The sequence below is a fragment of the Lissotriton vulgaris genome, chromosome 12, assembly GCF_964263255.1.
Source record: "Lissotriton vulgaris chromosome 12, aLisVul1.2, whole genome shotgun sequence".
NCBI classification, from domain to species: Eukaryota; Metazoa; Chordata; class Amphibia; order Caudata; family Salamandridae; genus Lissotriton; species Lissotriton vulgaris.
In genome coordinates, this window is record NC_141700.1 from 72683034 (window position 1) to 72703053 (window position 20020).

General features: G+C 48.2%; 1 protein-coding gene across 1 annotated transcript; it reads left to right on the forward strand.

Annotated features, from left to right (window-relative positions):
* Positions 1 to 4785: 4785 nt before the first annotated feature.
* LOC147673340 (uncharacterized) lies at positions 4786 to 9444 on the forward strand. The gene is made up of 2 exons (XM_086945492.1): positions 4786 to 6019; positions 9115 to 9444. Exons 1-2 carry the CDS (start codon positions 4786 to 4788, stop codon positions 9129 to 9131), a joined length of 1251 nt encoding a protein of 416 aa, XP_086801618.1. The 3' UTR covers positions 9132 to 9444.
* Positions 9445 to 20020: the final 10576 nt, after the last annotated feature.

Genomic DNA, 20020 nt, shown 5'->3' on the forward strand with positions numbered 1-20020 from the left:
TCCTTGAATTGTACATGGACAATGAGTCCAGGCATGTAGCCTTCCCTGACTTGCACATGAAGAAAGAGTCCAGATATGTAGCCTTCCATGACTTGTATATGAAGAACGAGCTTAGGTATGCAGCCTTCCTTGACTTATACATGAAGAACGAGTGCAGGTATGCAGCCTTCCTTGACTTGTACATGCAGAATGAGTCCATACATGTAGCCTTCCCTGACTTGCACATGAAGAAAGAGTCCAGATATGTAGCCTTCCTTGACTTGCACATGAAAAACGAGCTTAGGTATGCAGCCTTCCTTGACTTGTACATGCAGAATGAGTCCATACATGTAGCCTCCTTGACTTGTACATGCAGAATGAGCGCAGGCATGTAGCCTTCCTTGACTTGCACATGAAGAACACGTGTAGGGATGTAGCCTTCCTTGACTTGCACATGAAGGACAAGCGCAGGTATGTATCCTTCCTTGACTTGTACATGAAGAATAAGTCCAGACATGTAGACTTCCTTGACTTATGACTGACTCTTTCCCGGCACATGCCAACTTCAGAGGCACTGGCATCTTTACGGTTACCTAAAGGACAGCCTGCCGCTGAGATTGCCTGTTTGCCAGGGCAGGCCGCTGGAATGTTGTTCAGCAGCTGTGGTGCTGCAGAGTAGGTCTGCACAGCCTCCTTAGAGGTCTGTGTATGTGAGACAGGACTCAGCTGCTTCCAACACATCCATTTCTGTCAGGTTATGCAGGGCTGTTGCACAGAGGAAACGTCACCGCTCTGGACAAATAAAAAAAGGCAAATTATGAGTCATTATGCATCACAGTTTGTGATAATATGACTTCATGTTTTTAAGCTTGTTAACAATGATAGGGCATTGGTTACCCTTCATTAATACCAGTTTAACACCCAAAAATAGCAATAAGATACAGAAAGGTGACGACTTAACCTGTGCAAAGGGCCTTCCACTGCATGGCAACGTTACTGTGTTTTTACTGACCTTTGAACTGTTTGAAGTAGAAATAAAAATGTTTTTTGTTAAAATCTGCAAATTATGCTGCAGATGATGGATTATGTGGCCAATACTGCAATTATGTGAAAATCGCTGCAGCCACACATTCGCATAATTCCACTGTCCCTGCTGATAATCTTCGCAGGGCATGGAGTACACCAGGAGTGGTCTGCAGTGAAGTATAGAATATAGGCAGCATTGCGTCTCTTCAGTGATGTGCGTCAGGCATATAAGCATGCAGGAATGGAATTCTGCATTATGCAGCAGTGTATGCAAATTACGAGGGACACTGCAGCAGTATTATTTTGCACTTTTGTGATTTTAACTTAAATTCTAAGAAGTAAATGCTTTTGGGTGTATAGGATATATTGGCACTCATATAGTTATCTACACACAGTTTAACCCTACAAATAATAAGCTTGGTGCATCCAAAAGGTGGGGAAGAGAACACCCTACTTCCCTTGACTCAATCAGAGATTGAACAAAGCATAAACAGTATTTCGCAGCACGCATGCACTTTTAAAGTTCAATTTCAAGTACTTTAAATGAATCAGAAAAAAGTCAAATGGGCTCTTGTTGTTTTCTTCTTTAATTCCAAGTCCCTCGTGCCAACGCGTTTCGCCGTGGTAGGGTTAACCTACGGCTTCATCAGGGCTTAAAATGTCTCACGTTATGATTACGGCTCCCGGTTTTCCGTTTAAACTGATTTTTACATATAAATACATACGGAAAAATATTTTTCTTCAGTCTGTATTAATAAATAAATGCAGAAAAATACAACCAAATTGGATTCTCTGATTCAGAGAATTATTCGGAAATCCGTGCTTCAGCCCAGGGTTGCCTGCCATGCCCCTCTTCCTGATTGCGGTGTTTTCCTGGCCACATTAAAACCTTCTGGGCCATTCATCTCTGGCAGGCGCGGGAAATTCCTTCCATGGAGTGTCTTGCATTGACCTCTGACCTGCCCACCATAGCCCTGATGACGTGCACTTTAACCAAGAAACATCTCACAGGGGCGGCGCAGCCTCGTATGACCCAGTCAGAGACAGGACGGACACGCTTAGCTGTTGGTAGGGCTGGGGCAGGGTCACTCATCAGAGGAGCACAAGTCCGTGCCTCGAAAACCCAAGCAGACAGCTCTTGACTGTTGGTCGGGCTGGGGCAGAGGCACTCATCAGACGAACCAACGTCAGTGCCTCGAAAACCCCTACAGACAACTCTTGACTGTTGGTAGGACTGGGGCAGAGGCACTCTTCAGACGAACACACGCTAGTGCCTTTAAAACTATAGCACAGCAGAGCTTTAGCTGTGCGGAAGGGTTGGGGTGGAGTCCCTCATCAGAAGAATACACGTCAGTGCCTCTAAAACTCTAGCACATGAGAGGTTATCACATGCCAGACAATCCGAGACCTTTAAAACTTCCCTGAACTCGGATGCAGTCAGTAACTTGTCGATAAACACAGACCAGTGCCTCTGTTAACACAGGTAGGCCAGGGGCAGAGTCAATCACACGAAATCCGTGCTTCAGCCCAGGGTTGCCTGCCATATCCCTCTTCCTGATGGCGATGTTTTCCTGGCCACATTAACACCTTCTGGGCCATTAATCTCTGGCAGGCGCGGGAAATTCCTCCAATGGAGTACTTGCATTGACCTCTGACCTGCCCACCATAGCCCCGTTGACGTGCACTTTAACCGAGAAACACCTCATAGGGGCTGCGCAGCCTCGTATGACTAAGTCAGACACAGGACGGACGCTCTTGGCTGTTGGTAGGGCTGGGGCAGGGTCACTCATCAGAGGAGCACACGTCCGTGCCTTGAAAACCCAAGCAGACAGCTCTTGACTGTTGGTCGGGCTGGGGCAGAGGCACTCGTCAGAGGAACCCACGTCAGTGCCTCGAAAGCCCATACAGACAGCTCTTGACTGTTGGTAGGACTGTATTGTATTTACTTAATTTGGCGCATATATACATATAGCTAAAACTATAACAACTGTGTGCACTGTCTATTTAAATAAATGTGGGAAAATACTAGATGCAACGTCTTTATTTGCTTGCGACAAAAAGAAATACAGATATATACTGATAAAATGGCATAAAAATAAATAAAGACGGAAATGGTAAAAATATAAATACCATAAAACCGGGAGCCCTAGTTATGATCCTCACTGGAGAGTTAATGCGTCATAATCTAGTGTTCTTGTCCCCAAATATTAGGTCTGACACAAATTGAATTTCAAAGTGCCTTTCTTGATAATTCACAGATCATAAATAGGGCTCCCGGTTTTATGGTATTTTTTTTTTGCCATTTCCGTCTGTATTTATCCATATTTATTTTTTGGGCATTTTTTCTGTATTTATCCACATTTATTTTGGCCACAAGCAAAAGACGACGCTCCAGCTAGTATTTTTCCACATTTATTTAAATTGACAGTGCACACATGCGCTCACTTAAACTAACAATTTGTTGTGGCTTTAGCAGTGCTTTAAATGGTCTGGTGCTGAGTAATTTGAAAAGGAGAGTACCTGTGTTTCTCAGTTCTGCTATAAAAACACTTTAGTACCACACAGTGCTTAATTTGTGCCGACCAGAGCATTACTGTGTTAAACTCCGTCAGTAGTCAAACACAGGACTCTTGGGGGCATTAGGTTGTCTTTTAGTTGTATTTCTACAATAGAAAGCCATCATGCACACTGTTAGATTAAAGCTCTGTTACAATCTGTATAATGTTTAATAACACAAACAATATTTACCTTGAACTACTTACAGTATTAAAACATAGAAATGTGGGGATCAATGTATCCTAAATAAAATATTTAAAAGGATAATGCCCAACGTTTGGAAATAAACTTTTGTTAGGACTGAAAAATATGCAGTATTTAACAGAATTTTATATATCTAATCTAAGCCTAAAAATGTTTTTCTAGGTAACTGCTACTGGCAGTAAATTCCATAAAACTAATTCTATGTCAGGACAGGAGGCTCCGATTATGCTTAGTCTCATTTCTTTACTGACACATAGCAGCCAATCACATTACAGTAAAGAAAAAACAGAAACAGGGCAACCATAGAGTACACCCATAGTATATAAACAGTCTCAGAGGTAACCACTTCCTCTTTCTTTGCTGCTCCGCAGCCAGTTAAGTGCTTTATCTTTACTATTGACTTTGCGCATTGTTATTTACTGTTTGCTTTGTGCTGACCTTTGCGCTTTGTTATCGCGCGTCTGGGGCTGTGTCTCCGTTCACTGACTTCGCGTGTTGTTTGCTGCCGGCGTGCAGTTTTTTCTTCCTTGTCGGAGCGTGTGCCTCACCTCCGTTTCCTTGCGCGAGCGCTTCCTGGCTGCTCGCGCGCTGTTAGTGGAGCGGGAGCAGGGGTTCCGTTTTGCTTAGGAGCGCGAGCGCTCTTGCGACGGTCTTCGAGGACAGGCGACAGTCGCGCATGCGCGCTGTCCATTTCCGGTTGTTGGTGTTTCCTCAGCTGGTTGAGCGACGGCGTATTGACGTTTTGCCCACGGCCTGTCACTGGCGTTAACCCCGTCAGACACCGAGGTCTTCTGAGGGCTTTGGTTGTTTTTTCCTTCGCATAGGCTCTGCCTAGAGTGTTCTATTTGATACAGGCTTTGGCTCCCTCCACATTCTAATTGTTTTTCGAGTCAGGTTTATTTCCTGCTTCTTCGAAGCCTGTGTTTTGGGGTCTCAACACTCCCCCTTGACTTGTGTTTTTTGTCAACACTCCATATTGTTCAAGTCGTCTTGTGGGCACTTACCTCTACTTGCAGTAGAATGGCTGATTATTTTGATGACGCTGAAGACGACTATTATTATTATGCTGATGAGGAGGAAGGCTCCTTGGAACAGGATTTGGTTGAACAGCTGGACAAAGGTGTTCAGAAATCCGTTAACAAAGCACTTGTACGTGCTATTAATCCTTTGAAGCGTCACCTCAATCTCTATGCTCAACAGCAGGGCTGGTTGCCGGCTGCCAAGAAATCGGCGAAGTCGCCTGTTAACCCTCACAAGTCTGATTTTCAGCGTCTGGCGAAAAGTTTAGCATCTGCGCCATCCACGACTGCAGGTCTTCATGACGCTGATTCGGACAATGTGTTATCCTCCGCATCTTCAGACCATGTTTCTCCTCCACCTAAAAAACGGGTCTGTAGGGAGCATTTTGTGGACGCTCCTGAGCGTCCTCCGGTGCTCAATTTCGAGCCCGCCGACATTGTTCACCCCAACTCTTCATCATGGGGGCCTTCTCCGGCTGTAGCTGCCTACATTGAGGCACATATCCGTCAGCCTTTTGAGGCTTCGGTTCGTGCCAGGCTGCGCTCTGAATGCCCGAGGCCTGATTTGTCTGCTCATTTAGCTGAGACCCCAGAAGTTGACCCCATGATGGTCACCTATTTGAAAAAATATGCCAAGGACCCAAAGAAGGGCCTGGATAGATCTTGGCGGTCCTGTCAGGATAAGATGTTGGACGTCCTTGGGCCTCTCACAAAAATTTTGGACCTAGGTTACAGGGCCCAGGAAGCTTCTGCCCTTGTGAACCCTAAGGAAATGATCGAATGGGCGCAACGGGCAATTTGCCAGTTGGGTAATGCGAATTGTGCAATATCTGCGGAACGTCGCAGGTCCATCTTATTAAAGCTTGACCCTAGACTATCTGAACTGGCCACTTCTGAGTCGGGCCCTGAGGCAGACGGCCTCCTGTTTGGCCAGCCATTCCTTAAGGAACTCACGCGCTTTGTATCAACCTTCAGTGGTATCGACAAGGCGCAGGCCTCCTTGCGGCGAGCCATGCGTCCGGTTTTTGGAAAGGCCGGACGAGGTAGGGGACGCTCGTTCGGCCGTGGTTCTGCCAGTCAGTCCCAGAGAGGCAATTCCTCTCAACACAGAGGCTCCTACGACGCAGGTTATTCATCAAGAGCCAACTTTTATCCTTCCAGAAAAGGAAAAGGCCAGTACGGCAAAGGACGTTCCGGTGGTCATCAGGGACAATACCAGGATTCCCACTCTACAGGTGAGACTGATTCCTGCATGCGATGTGATGTTGGGGGGTCGCATTCAGTTTTTCCTGCAGAATTGGCGCATGCTCTCCGGCGATGCTTGGGTGCTACAAACTGTTCAAGGGTTCAGAATAGAATTCTATCACCCGATGCATCAGACTTGTCCCCCTCCTTGTCTGCGTTTTTCTCTTCAGGATCAGGTTTGTCTGTCCGAGGAGATAGACTCTCTTCTCAAGAAAGGGGCGGTGATTCCAACCACCCGTCATCCAAAGGGGTTTGCCAGCTCTGTCTTTCTGGTCGAGAAAAAAGGGGGCGGTGCTCGCCTTGTTCTCAACCTGAAAGAGTTCAACGGGGGAGTCGTCTATCGACATTTCAAGATGGAGGGAATCCATCTATTGAGAGATCTCCTTCGAGAAAAGGATTGGATGGTCCGGCTGGACCTCAAAGATGCATATCTCTCGGTTCCGATTTACAAACCACATCGCCGTTTTCTCCAGTTTCTTTGGCAGGGAGTCTGGTACGAGTATCAGGTTCTCCCGTTCGGTCTTTCGTCGGCACCATGGTGCTTCACGAAGCTGTTGCGACCAGTTGTGGAACATCTTCGGTCTCTGGGTGTCAGGTTGATTATTTATCTGGACGATATTCTCCTTATGGCGGATTGTCCAATCAAACTTATTCAACATCTGGAATTGTCCATCACTCTTTTACAGTCTCTGGGGTTTCTGATCAATGTTCAGAAGTCGGTGTTGGTTCCATCCCAGCGTATAGATTTCCTGGGTTTTCAGATCGACTCGGTCACTTGTCAGCTTCTCTTGCCCAACCAAAAGATGCGTTATATCAAGAGAGAGTTGACATCTGTTATTTCCAGACCGACTGTGTCGTTGAGGTCGTTGGCACATGTAGTCGGTCTGCTGGCATCTTCCATCCAGGCGATTTTTCCGGGTCCCCTGCATTACAGGGCAATGCAGCGCCTGAAAATTCTTCATCTCCGGAAAGGCCTCGGATATTCCGATCAGATTCCTCTTACGGAGGAGGTCCGGTGGGAGATGCAGTGGTGGTTGGACCACATGGAGGCCTGGAACGGCCGAGCCCTCTTCGGTGTGTCTCCGGATCTAGTGATAGAGTCCGATGCCAGTCGGTGGGGCTGGGGAGCCCGTTGCGGCTCGGTCTCGACGGGGGGTCGTTGGTCCCCTCAGGAATTGACACTACATATCAACTGTCTGGAACTTCTAGCGGGTTCCTTTGCGATCAAATGTTTTTCCCCTCTGCAAACCAGTTGTTGTGTCCTTCTCCGGATGGACAATATATCAGCGGTCCGCTATGTCAACAAACTAGGCGGGACCAGGTCCAGGATCCTGGCGGAGATTGCCAAAGATTTCTGGCACTTCTGTCTGCAGAAGAGGATCACTGTTATTGCGGAGTACCTTCCGGGATGCCACAATCAGATAGCGGACTGGCACTCCAGACATCTCCGGGATTACAGCGATTGGAGGCTGCATCCTCGGGTCTTCCGTGCTCTCCATCGGCGTTGGGGTCCTTGCCAACTAGATCTCTTTGCCTCACGCCTCAATGCGCAACTTCCGCATTTTTACAGTTGGAGGCCGGACCCTCAGGCTCTGGCCACGGATGCCTTTCTCCAGCAGTGGCCATCGACCCTCTGTTATGCCTTCCCTCCTTTTCTGATGATTCCCAGGGTATTGGCCTACTCCAAACGATTTCAGACGGATCTGATTCTGATTGCCCCTCTCTGGAGGGCTCAAGCGTGGTTTCCGGTCCTTCTAGAAATGTGTTCGGCTCCACCGTTTCTCCTTCCCCCTTTGTGGAATCTCCTGTTGGACCCTCTCGGACATCCTCATCCCCTGGTCCTCTCAGGCTCCCTCCCGCTTCTCGCGTGGAGGATCTCGGGGATCGCTGGTCGCTCCCAGGCCTTTCAAGCGACGCTTCCAAGCTTCTTAGTGAAGCATGGGCTCCCAATACTCACAAACGGTATAAGGGGTCTTGGAAGCGTTGGTGTGATTGGTGTTCACAACACCAAGTTGATCCCGTTTCAGCAGATATCAGCATGATTGTTAATTTCTTGGCCTCCTTAGCCACCTCTGGTCTGGCTTATTCGACTATCAACGGTTTTCGGTCGGCTATTTCGGCGGGTCATGCCCACATAGATGGGAAACCCGCGGGTGAACATCCTTTTGTTTCCAGGTTACTTAAAGGAGTTCGTTTTGCAAAACCTCCCACTCCTAAGTATGTTACCTTGTGGGATGTTTCGGTTGTACTCAGATTTTTGGAGGCCTGGCCTCCCAATGCTTCCTTATCTCGCAAGCAACTATCTGCAAAACTAACCATGTTGTTATGTTTGGTCTCCTGTAAGCGCGTCTCGGACGTACACGCTTTGGACCTGGCGGGTCGCAGCTTTACTCCTGAAGGTGTTTCCTTTCGTCTCTCCAGACGTACCAAATCTAATACGCCTTCTATTTCTTATCCTTCTTTTCCTTCTCACCCCAACCTTTGTGTGGTTCAATGCCTGAAGGATTATGAGGTGAGTACCGCTTCTTTGCGCTCAGACATGCAAGGTCCGCTTTTTATTGCATTACAAAAGCCTTTTCGCCCTGTTTCTCCAGCTACCTTGGCGCGCTGGGTGCGAGGACTTATGTCTGAAGCTGGAATTGATGTTTCTGTGTTTGGCGCACACTCTGCACGGGGAGCGATGGCGTCCAAGGCCTATTCCATGGGTGTTACTCTGTTTGATATAATGAAGGCTGCAGATTGGTCATCTGCTTCTGTGTTTAAGACTTTTTATTTTAAACCTATCGATAGTGTTGCTTCTGTAGTGGTGGATCAGCTTTAAACAAGCATAATCGGAGCCTCCTGTCCTGACATAGAATTAAAAATTTGCAAACATTCGTGACAAGAATTTTCAATTCTATTAAGGACTAGGAGGCGAGGATTATCCCACCCGTTGTCTATGCATATATCGTTTATATTGTTACTATGCACTGCTTCATAGATCTTTCCTAATGATATGTGATGAATGCAATGATTTTTTCTCTACCCACCCTTATTTGCTCATGATTACACAGGATGTGTATTACGGCTTTGTGTCTCTTTTCAGGCTCTGATCCCAAGTGAGGCTCCTCCGTCTCCGCCCTTGTGGACGTTCTGCTGCGAGTTTCTACTCCTCGTTGGCCTGCTTCTGTTTCTGTGGCTTTTGGAAGTTCCTCCGCCGCCTCATTCGGATTTTGGCCCTACTGGATGATGTTCTCCTTGGTTCTTCTGATGTTAATTGGTTCTTCTTACTGGATTTTGGACAAAGAAAGAGGAAGTGGTTACCTCTGAGACTGTTTATATACTATGGGTGTACTCTATGGTTGCCCTGTTTCTGTTTTTTCTTTACTGTAATGTGATTGGCTGCTATGTGTCAGTAAAGAAATGAGACTAAGCATAATCCTCGCCTCCTAGTCCTTAATAGAATTGAAAATTCTTGTCACGAATGTTTGCAAATTTTTAAAGGTCCTTCAGATCAGCCTCACATTTACAGCTTTCAAGTTGAAAACGTAAACAAATAAAGTCAGTCAGTGCGTGTTGAATTGGAATGTAAATGGTTGGGAACACGCAGTAAATATAGAATACTGCTCACCATTTCTGTAATCCTTATTCGTACCCGTGGGAAGCAAAGGTCACGTACTAAAAAGCAATTCACTTTTGAAGGCACGCACTTTACGCTAAACTACTGTGATGCATATGAAAAGTTAGATAGTGATACAGAAGCAATTCTGTATTCCACGTTGTGCTGCTGCCTAAAAAACATGAATAACTAGAAGCAATTCAGAAGACATTGAATTTTCTTTTCCCACTTCTAACTCTGTTCAGGTCTCACCGAGTCGCCCCCTCCACCCAAGGCACCTTTAACTGCAGGCGAAATAAACACAACCCGACACCCAAGATGACTAAAAACTTCAGTTTTTGGAGACTGCTCACGTTTCACAGAGGACTGGAGACAAACTTGCTGCACGAACGAACCTGAGCTGAACATGCAGTTGCATTACTCGGCTCTCTCTACGTATCTCACTTTCATCAATCGTTTTCCAGCAAGTACCTCACTAACTTCTGCGTCTGCTGCTGCCCCCTTTCCCAACTCGTCACAGTAGGGTGGGATCAATGAGGCTTGCTGATGCACCCAATGATCAGCAATGATGTGACGAGCTGGGAAGAAAGGTGATTGACACGCACTCATGGGATTCACAGGCTGCAGCCTGAAGTGCCCAAGAGGCAGTCAATCAGCGAGGGTGGGATACGTGAGGCAGGAGGAGTGGCATTACATTCTGACCGAGGTTTCAAACCAGGGCTGAAATCACTCCAGCTCAGAAAAAACTGGGACGTGGCACATGCGGAGTAAGAGCATGTTTCCTGTGTGCTGACACTGCCTGACCCTCGCGCACAGACAGGGGCAGAAATATGCAGGACGATTGTTTCTGCAACAGGTGCGAGCCACTTATTTAATTACACAAATAATGGAGGCAAATGGGGTTAGGGGCGCAGCCCCGCCCTTATTAAGAATCCGCCCCTGAGAACAATCAAGCCTCGTTACAAGTAAATGGTCTTTCAAAAGACCTGTGAAGCACTCGGGTGCGGCTGTGTGTGCCCGGGAAAGAATTTCCAGCAGAAGGAGGGGGCATGGGGAAATAACTCTGGATTCGAGCATGCCAGACAGCAACATTTTTCAGTATTTTGCCGTTTGTACATATAAATACAGACAACGGAAAAATTGTTTTCCGTCTGTATTTATATGTAAAAAACCGTTTAAACGGAAAACCGGGAACCCTAATCATAAATAACGTATATATCTTTCAATTCATGCGGCCAGCTGAATCTTTCAAAGTAAATACTATGGCTTCACTTGGTCCCAAGGTCGCCTATCAAAGTTATATCCAGTTCAATCATGTCTCATCTAGACCCTCCACAGTCCGGGAAAAGCATACACTGCCGCCGCTATTGTTTCCCAATTAGGAGTTCTATCCATCTCCTTAGCTCTCCATTCTTCGGTTTCCCGATGTCTTCTCCTCCTTACTGCACCCGAGTACAGGAGTTAGGATAGAACTCCTAATTAGGATACAATAGCGGCGGCGGTTTCCCTTTTGCAGCATCTGGGGTTCGTTATCAACGGGGACAAGTCAGTTCTCACAAAACATTGTTTTCCTAGGGTTTGTGATGGACTCGGTCCACACGTCTTTGAGTCTTCCCTCTTGAAAGATGGCCAAGATTCAGCATCTGCTAAGTCAGACCATCTCAATAAACCAGATTTCCCTCCGCCAGATAGCCCGGGTGGTAGGGCTGCTGTCATCATCCATCCAGGCAATCTTCCTGGGGCCCCTGTACTATCGTGCACTGCAACGCTTGAAAGCACACCATCTCAGAAGAGGGTTGTCATACGACCAGTTGGTTCCTCATTGTCATACATTGTCATAGAGTCAGACGCCAGCAGATCGGGGTGGGGAGCTCGCTGCAGCGATTTCTCTACTGGAGGCGCTTGGTCGTTAGACAAATGGGAGCTTCACAACAATTGTCTGGAGCTGTTGGCCGGCTCGTTTACGGTTCAGTGTTGGACCAGGGACAGAGTTCGCTCATGTGTCCTGCTGAAAATGGACAATGTCCCCGCGGTGCGTTACATCAACCGCCTGGGAGGCTCTCGTTCCCAAGCCCTAGCGATCTTGGCGAAGGAGTTCCGGGGTTTTTGCTTGGCTCACCACATTTCGGTGACAGTCAGCAGAGTACTTGCCGGGTCAGGCCAACCAGGTCGCGGATTGGCATTTGAGGGACTCCAGTCAGTGGAAGCTGGAAGCTCAGGTCTTGCGGTGTTTGGTCGGCTTTTGGGGCTCCTTCTCAGTAGACTTGTTTGCATCCCGCTTGGACCACCAACTCCCGAGATTCTACAGTTGGAGACTAGATCCACTAGCGCAGGCAACGGGCGCTTTCCTACACGAGTGGGGTCAGGAGAAGAGTTACGCTTTTCCTCCATTCTCCATGATCGCCAGCCGTCAGAAGGCGGAGGTGGTGTTGGTGACACTGCTTTGGAGGTACCAAGTGTGGTTTCCAGTTCTTCTGAAACTTTCTTGGGATTCTCCAATCCTACTCCCCCTGTTTCCTCACCTTCTTCAGAATCCGGAGGGAGGACAGCATCACCTGGTCACTCAGGGCTCTCTCCTCATCATGGAATGGCGCCTTTCAGAACCAGCAGAGACTCTTATCAAAGGCATGGGCCGCCAGCACCTCAAAGCGTTATCGGTCCGCCTGGACGAAGTGGCTACGTTGGTGTCTTCGACAGGACCTGGATCCCGTGGTCGCAGGAGTCGTTCCTATCTTGAATTTCTTGGTCGAGTTGGCGACAGACGGCCTGGCATACCGAACCATTAACGCTATTCGTTCCGCTAGTTCAGCGGGTCATGAGCCGATTGATGGTAATCCGGTGGGAGAACATCCTTTTGTTTGCCAACTCTTGAGAGTTATTCATCTGTCATTGGCCCCCCTAACCGTAGTACTCCGTCTTGTGGGATTTTAAACTGGTTCTCAATCTGTTCCTGTCCTGGCAACCTAACAGGTACCTTTCCTTTAAGGAGTTGTCAGCTAAACTGGTCACGTTGTTGTGTTTGGTTTCTTGCCGCAGAGTTGCGGATGTGCGTGCGCTAGACATTTCTGCACAAGCTTTTCCCCCGGATGGGATGACTTTTACGATTGGTCGACGTACAAAGTCTGCTTCTAGAACAATTTCCTATCTGGTCTTTGCTGAGATGCCCAAACTCTGTGTGGTGCAGTGCCTCAAGGCCTACGAGGACCTAACCTTAGAATTACGCCCTCCGGGCAAAAGACAGCTCCTTATTGCTTTAAGGAAACCGCACAAAGTAGTCTCCTTCCCCAACATTGCGAAGTGGGTGCGCTGGGTCATGCAGGAGGCGGGTATAGACACAAAAAAGTTTGGTGCACATTCAGCCAGAGGTGCCATGGCCTCGAAGGCGTCTTCTCTAGGCGCTCGCTTGGAAGATCTTATGCGGTTCTACTTTAAACCGGTGGTGAATGTTGCACATTTAGTGGTGAGTAAGCTTTGAACTAGCATAATCTGAGCCTCTGGTCCTGACATAGAATCAAAATTTGCCTAGCTAAGTAACGTTAAGTTTCAATTCTATTAAGGACACAGAGGCAAGGATTATCCCTCTCACGGCTCGGTTGTGCGAACCCGCCCGTATGGCGGTAAGTAAAAAAAATTCCTTACGTCTGTATAATTGGTATACAACTGCTTGCCTTCAGGAATATACTTTGGTTGATTGATGTTCAGGTTTTTCTCAGGAACTTTACAATGGTATCTTGTGTTTTAGGACATGATCGTGCCAAACAAGTCCAGTGCCTCTGAGGCGTTTTCACGAAGAAAGAGGAGGGACAACCAGGATGAAGGATCTTTCTAGGACATACTAACACTAAGAAAGGACTAAGGATTGGTGTTATCCAATGGACTCATGGATGTTGTAGTCTGTTTCAGGCTTATTTGAGCTTTATAATAACAACAAACAGGGATCAAGGCCACTCTGCCTGCACCAGTACTGAAGTCCTTAGTATAGGTATCAACTATGTTGAAGGTGCAAATGGTCTGGGACACAATCCCCTAGGTCCCATTGGTTGAGAGAAGTAAGAGACCCTACTTATCCACCAGTAATCAGCACAAAACAATGACCCTGCACCCTTCAGTAATCGTTACAATGTACAAATAGTTTGTGACATTTTTCGTCTCAATAGTGATTCCAAATGTTTTCCCAAGTTCAACGAAGTCTCTTCATTTTTAAAATGGATTCTTTATTCAAATACTTTTTTTCTTTATTTGAGCTTTATGTTGTTTCTTTTCAGTTGTATGGTTTTCCCATGGATAAAAAAGTGTTTATATGTTAATAATGCTGCTGTGGAAAAATGGAATAGAATAAAGCGAAGAAAGAACAGCATAATCCTCGCCTCCGTGTCCTTAATAGAATTTAAACTTACTGTTACTTAGCTAGGCAAATTTTGATTCATACAGAAAGGATACCAATGTTGTGCAAAACACAAAGAACATTTGTTAAGAAAGAAAAGTATAAACATTCCGCCAGATCTAAGTGAAAACGTTTCCCCCAACGCATAATGAGTTTGGCTTGCATAGGCGCACGGGAACCCTACTTTATCACCATTGTCTCGCTAACAACCAATGTAAACTAGTTTCAGATTTCCCACGAATCATGCTGGGATATATTGTTAAAACACAATATATGAGAAGCAGGAGACGAGTGGGGCTTAAGGGGCAGTGGAAAGTGGAAGGAGGGTGTATTGTTAGGGGCACTTAAAACACAACATTTTTCAAACGAATCAACATTTTTCAAAGCCTTCAAAACAGGAGAGCGAGAGAGAGGGGGGAGGGGAGAGAGAGAGAGAGAGAATGAATATCCCAGGTGAAACCCAACAGATGTTTCTCCATTCCCAACTGAAAGCACCTGTACCCAACTATTTACAACAGAATACATATTTTACGGGGGTGTAACAACCCCACCAAAAAACTGAAGCTACGCCCCTGGATGGAAGTTTTAACAGTATTAGGATAAACCTTTTACCCCATTAGTACTAGTTTAAAATATGAATGAAGACAAAAAGAAGCAGCAAAAATGTGACTTTTTAAAAGTATCTTTCCTGCATGCACCACAAGTGCATCTGCGTGTTTGTAACTGTTGATCCATTTAAAGTAGAAACGTCCTATTTGTTGTTTTAATCTGCAAATAAGGAACCAGGTGGTGGAATCTGTGGCAGAGCCACCATTACGTTTCCTGTGACTCTGGCATTAAGCAACAGCCACAGTGGATATTATACGTACAAATTCCAGCTGTTACTAACTGTTAAAGGTTGAGGCCCTAGGCACCAATACACATATGGTAGCCCCACTGGCACAGTGTTAGGGTATCTGGAACTAGCCAAGGACACGTGCACCCATCCCGTTTATTGACAGGATCACATGTCCTGCGACATCTGTGATGGATGGGTGTGGGGCTGATGGTGTGAGCCAGCCCTCAGTAAGTGGCTGGTAAACACATCCATAAAGAAACACTAGAACAGTGATCTGCCGGTCACTACAACTAACCACCCAGTAAACCTTCTAAACACCACTGAATCAGTAGTTTTGTTGCTTTTGCTGCCGACATAGGGAAAGATGTCTAAATCCTGTCCTCGGCTCAACATCCTCTGATTCTGGGCAAACCACTGCATTGCCATGAGCATAACGAACTTTGTAGGGCAGTCGGGAACTGTTGTCAAGTGCTCAGAAGCCCCGCCCGGGCCAGGATAGCGCTGCAAAACGCTGCAAGTTTCGGAGGCTATTTCAAAGCCAGTACAATCATTGGTTGGCTCAGCTGATTCGTACTTTGCTACTCATGCAGATTTTTCTGGAATGGTACACAGTGTGCCTGGAGCGAGAGACAGGAGGTTTATGCATTCCTCTCAGTAATGATCGACTACTTCCCATGTGTGACGTAGGTAGGTTTTGTTTATTCTCTTCGCTCCGTGCACCCGATTGGCTGGAGCCTGGAGAAGGAACAGTGGCTGGTCAATGATTGGTCGGTGGAGAGCGACGGTTGGGATTGTTCTATTTCGACTGTCATTGGCTGTTGAAAGGGTACGTTCTTGACGTCGAGCCTCTCCTGCGTGCTGCGTGGCTTGGGGTGAGGGGGCGTTGTTTCTGCCCCGAGCAACGGTCCATGTGCCTAGAGAAGAGGGAACAAAGATATCTCCTGTCGGTGGCGGCTGATGCCGTAATGAGCACAGTCTGCACGCCTACGGGAAATTAGAAGCATGTCCCAGCTTTGTATCTTTTAGTTTGTGACTCTAACACTGGCCCCTCGGGGCATTTGCTGAAAGGCCTGTAGGGTCGGGCTGGAGTCAGTCACGTGTCAGCGGGGAGCCTCTGCTTATCATCTGCATGGTTTCTAGAACGGCCCTTCTCTTCTCAGGGCGACAAGCCAATGATCGACAGAGTCGTCGCAAAGCAGGGAAGCCCTGTGTGTGCTCATTGCACGGCAATCACGCATGCAGTGCAGCACATCAGTGGCACCTCGGATCAACGCATACAGATCTGCTCAGTAACCTCAAGCATCACATCAGTTTCTTACTCGCATGCAGTAGTTCCGCACATGAATCCCTCGGTAATCGCGTGCATGCAGTTCTGGAAAGAGATATGTGCATGCAGTTCTGGAAAGAGATATGTGCATGCAGTTCTCTGCCTAGGAAGCAGCGTGCATTCAGATCAAATATGCGTACTTGTGCACTCAGCAATCACAAACATGCAGTTCTGGAAAGATATGTGCATGAAGTTCTGCAAAGAGATATGTGCATGCAGTTCTGGAAAGCGATATGTGCATGCAGTTCTGGAAAGAGATGTGTACATGCAGTTCTGGAAAGAGATATGTGCATGCAGTTCTGGAAAGAGATATGTGCATGCAGTTCTGGAAAGCGATATGTGCATGCAGTTCTGGAAAGAGATGTGTACATGCAGTTCTGGAAAGAGATATGTGCATGCAGTTCTGGAAAGAGATATGTGCATGCAGTTCTGGAAAGAGATATGTGCATGAAGTTCTGGAAAGAGATATGTGCATGAAGTTCTGGAAAGAGATGTGTGCATGCAGTTCTGGAAAGAGATATGTACACAAAGTTCTGGAAAGAGATATGTACACAAAGTTCTGGAAAGAGATATGTGCATGCAATTCTCTGCCTAGGAAGCACTGTGCATTCAGATCAAATGTACATAATTCTGCATTGAGCCAGTGAGCGCTGTGAACTCAGCAACCACAAGCATGACGTTCTGAAAAGAGATATGTACATGGCGTTCTGGAAAGAGATATGTGCATGTAGTTCTGGAATAGATATGCGCATGCAGTTCTCTGCCTTGGAAGCACAGTGTGCATTCAGATCAAATTGCATAGTTCTGCATTGAGTCAGCGACCGCTTTGCACTCAGAACTCTTAAGCATGCAGTTCTGGAAATAGATATGTGCATGCAATTCTGGAAAGAGATATGTGCATGCAGTGTTCTGCCTAGGAAGCACTGTGTGCAGCTCTGCACTATAATCATGCTTTGTACTATGAGTAATCACATGCATGCGGCTCTGCACCCCCACCCACTACGCCGGACACACACTCGACCCCGTCTTCTTATCCAGCAAGGACATTGGCTGCAGCCACACCACCGGACTCCACTGGACGGACCACAGCTGCGTCCACTTCAGCTTCAGAAGAACCACGATCCACCACCCCCAGCGGATGTATGACGTTACCACGCATACCATTACCACGCATACCATTACAACGCGGTATTTACAACGCATACCGTTACAACGCATAGCGCTTTGAGGTGCTGGATAGTGGTAAGTATAATTTTATATTCCAACTCCAGTCCCCGTGGACACTAGGGAAGGTGTTGGATATAAAATTAAACTTATTCCCTACCCTAGAGCGCCCCCAGCGCAATGCGTTGTAATGGTATGCGTGGTAATGCCTGCGTTGTAAGTGTAGTGCGTGGTAAAAAATGCGTGGTAAACGTTGTATACCCCACCAGCAACATGTGGCACGAAGAAGCTGGAACAAGATCACAGCCGACCAACTCGCCGCATCCCTGAGCCAGCACCCTCCCGCCATCTCAGCGAACCCCAGCCAGGCCGCCGACAACCTCACGAAGTGGATCAGCAACTGCGCTGACGACCTCGCCCCACTGAGGACCCCGCCCAGCAGACCCGGCAGCAAGAAGGCCCCCATGGTTCACCGACGAACTCAAGAGCTCCAAGAAGAACTGCCGAGCCCTCGAGAGAGCCTGGCGAAGAGACCCAACACCAGACAACATGACCACCCTCAAGCTCGCCACCCGAAAGCACCATCCACTGATCCACGCCACCAAGAAAACAGCATTCAAGGAATGGCTGGACAACAACGCACACAACAGCAAGGAACTCTTCAACATCGTGAAAGAGCTCTCCAACCCCAACGCCGGAAACAACGACATCACCCCATCGCAAGACCTCTGCAACTCCCTCACCTCCTACTTCCACAACAAGATTGCTGACATACACAACAGCTTCAGCACACAACCAACGCTCCCCACGTCCGCACCAACGCCCCCCACCACCACCCTCAGCACCTGGACCCCGATCAGCACCGAAGACACCATCCGCACGATGAACTCCATCCACCCCGGATCTCCTACCGACCCCTGCCCTCACCATGTCTTCAACAAGGCCGACGCTATCATTGCACCCCACCTGCGGGACATCATCAACACCTCCTTCGACACCGCCACCTTCCCGGAGAGCTGGAAGCACGCCAAACTCAGCGCTCTATTGAAGAAACCAACAGCGGACCCCACCGAACTCAAAAACTACCGCCCAATCTCGCTCCTCCCGTTCCCAGCCAAAGTCATCGAGAAGACCGTCAACAAGCAACTGACCGCCTTCCTCGAGACGAATGGATCCCTCGACCTCTCACAGTCTGGCTTCTGGGCCAACCACAGCACCGAGACCGCCCTCATCGCAGCCACCGATGACATCCGAGCCCTTCTTGACAACGGAGAAACAGCGGCCCTCATCCTCCTAGACCTCTCCGCGGCATTCAACACTGTCTGCCACCGCACCCTTGTGCAGCGCCTCAGCAACGTCGGAATCCAGGAGAAGGCACTGGAGTGGATCATCTCCTTCCTCGCTGGAAGGACACAGAGAGTCTGCCTACCCCCGTTCAGATCAGAAGCCACCGAAGTCATCTGCGGCGTTCCTCAAGGCTCCTCACTCAGCCCCACCCTCTTCAATGTCTACATGAGCCCCCTTGCGGCCATCGCACGCCAACACAACCTCAACATCATCTCCTACGCCGACGACACCCAGCTGATCCTCTCCCTTACCAACGACCCCCCCACCGCCAGAGCCAACCTACACGAAGGGATGAAAGACGTAGCCGAGTGGATGATGACCAGCCGCCTGAAACTGAACTCAGACAAGACGGAAGTCCTCATCCTGGGCTCCTCGCCCTCCGCCTGGGACGACTCCTGGTGGCCCCCTGCCCTGGGCACCGCAGCCAAACCGACAGACCACGCACGCAACCTGGGCTTCATCCTGGACTCCTCCCTCTCCATGACCAGACAAGTCAACGCCGTCTCCTCGTCTTGTTTCAACATCCTGCGCATGCTACGTAAGATCTTCCGGTGGATCCCCACCGAGACCAGGAAGACGGTCACCCAGGCCCTCGTCACCAGCCGCCTGGACTACGGCAACGCCCTCTACGCCGGAACAACCGCCAAGCTCCAGAAGAGACTCCAGCGAATCCAGAACGCCTCAGCGAGACTCATCCTCGACATCCCCAGACACAGCCACATCTCCGGACACCTGAGAGACCTGCACTGGCTCCCGGTCAACAAGAGAATCACCCTCCGGCTCCTCACCCATGCACACAAAGCCCTACACAACCAAGGCCCGAGTTACCTCAACAGCCTCCTCAACTTCTACGCCCCCACACGCCAGCTCCGATCGACCAGCCACGGCCTCGCCATCGTCCCCCGCATCCGAAGAGCCACAACAGGAGGAAGGTCCTTCTCCTACCTGGCCGCCAAGACCTGGAACTCCCTCCCGACCCACCTCCGCCTGACCCAAGACCACTTCGCCTTCAGGAAGCAGCTCAAGACCTGGCTGTTCGAGCAGTAGCGGACCCCCCCTCCCAAAGCGCCTTGAGACCCTCCGGGTGAGTAGTGCGCTATACAAATGCGATGATTGATTGATTGATTGATTGCACAAGAAACATGCTTTGTACAGTGAATAATCGCATGCATGCAGTGTTGCACAATAATCATGCTTTGTACAGTGAGTAATCACATGCACACACCTCTGCACTAGAAACATGCTTTGTACAGTGAGTATTGGCATGCACACAGCTCTGCACTAGAAACATGTTTTGTACAGGGAGTAATTGAATGCATGCAGCTCTGCACTA

Excerpts from the sequence above, each read along its gene's own strand:
- LOC147673340 (XM_086945492.1), top strand. The coding sequence starts at position 4,786 with ATGGCTGATTATTTTGATGACGCTGAAGACGACTATTATTATTATGCT.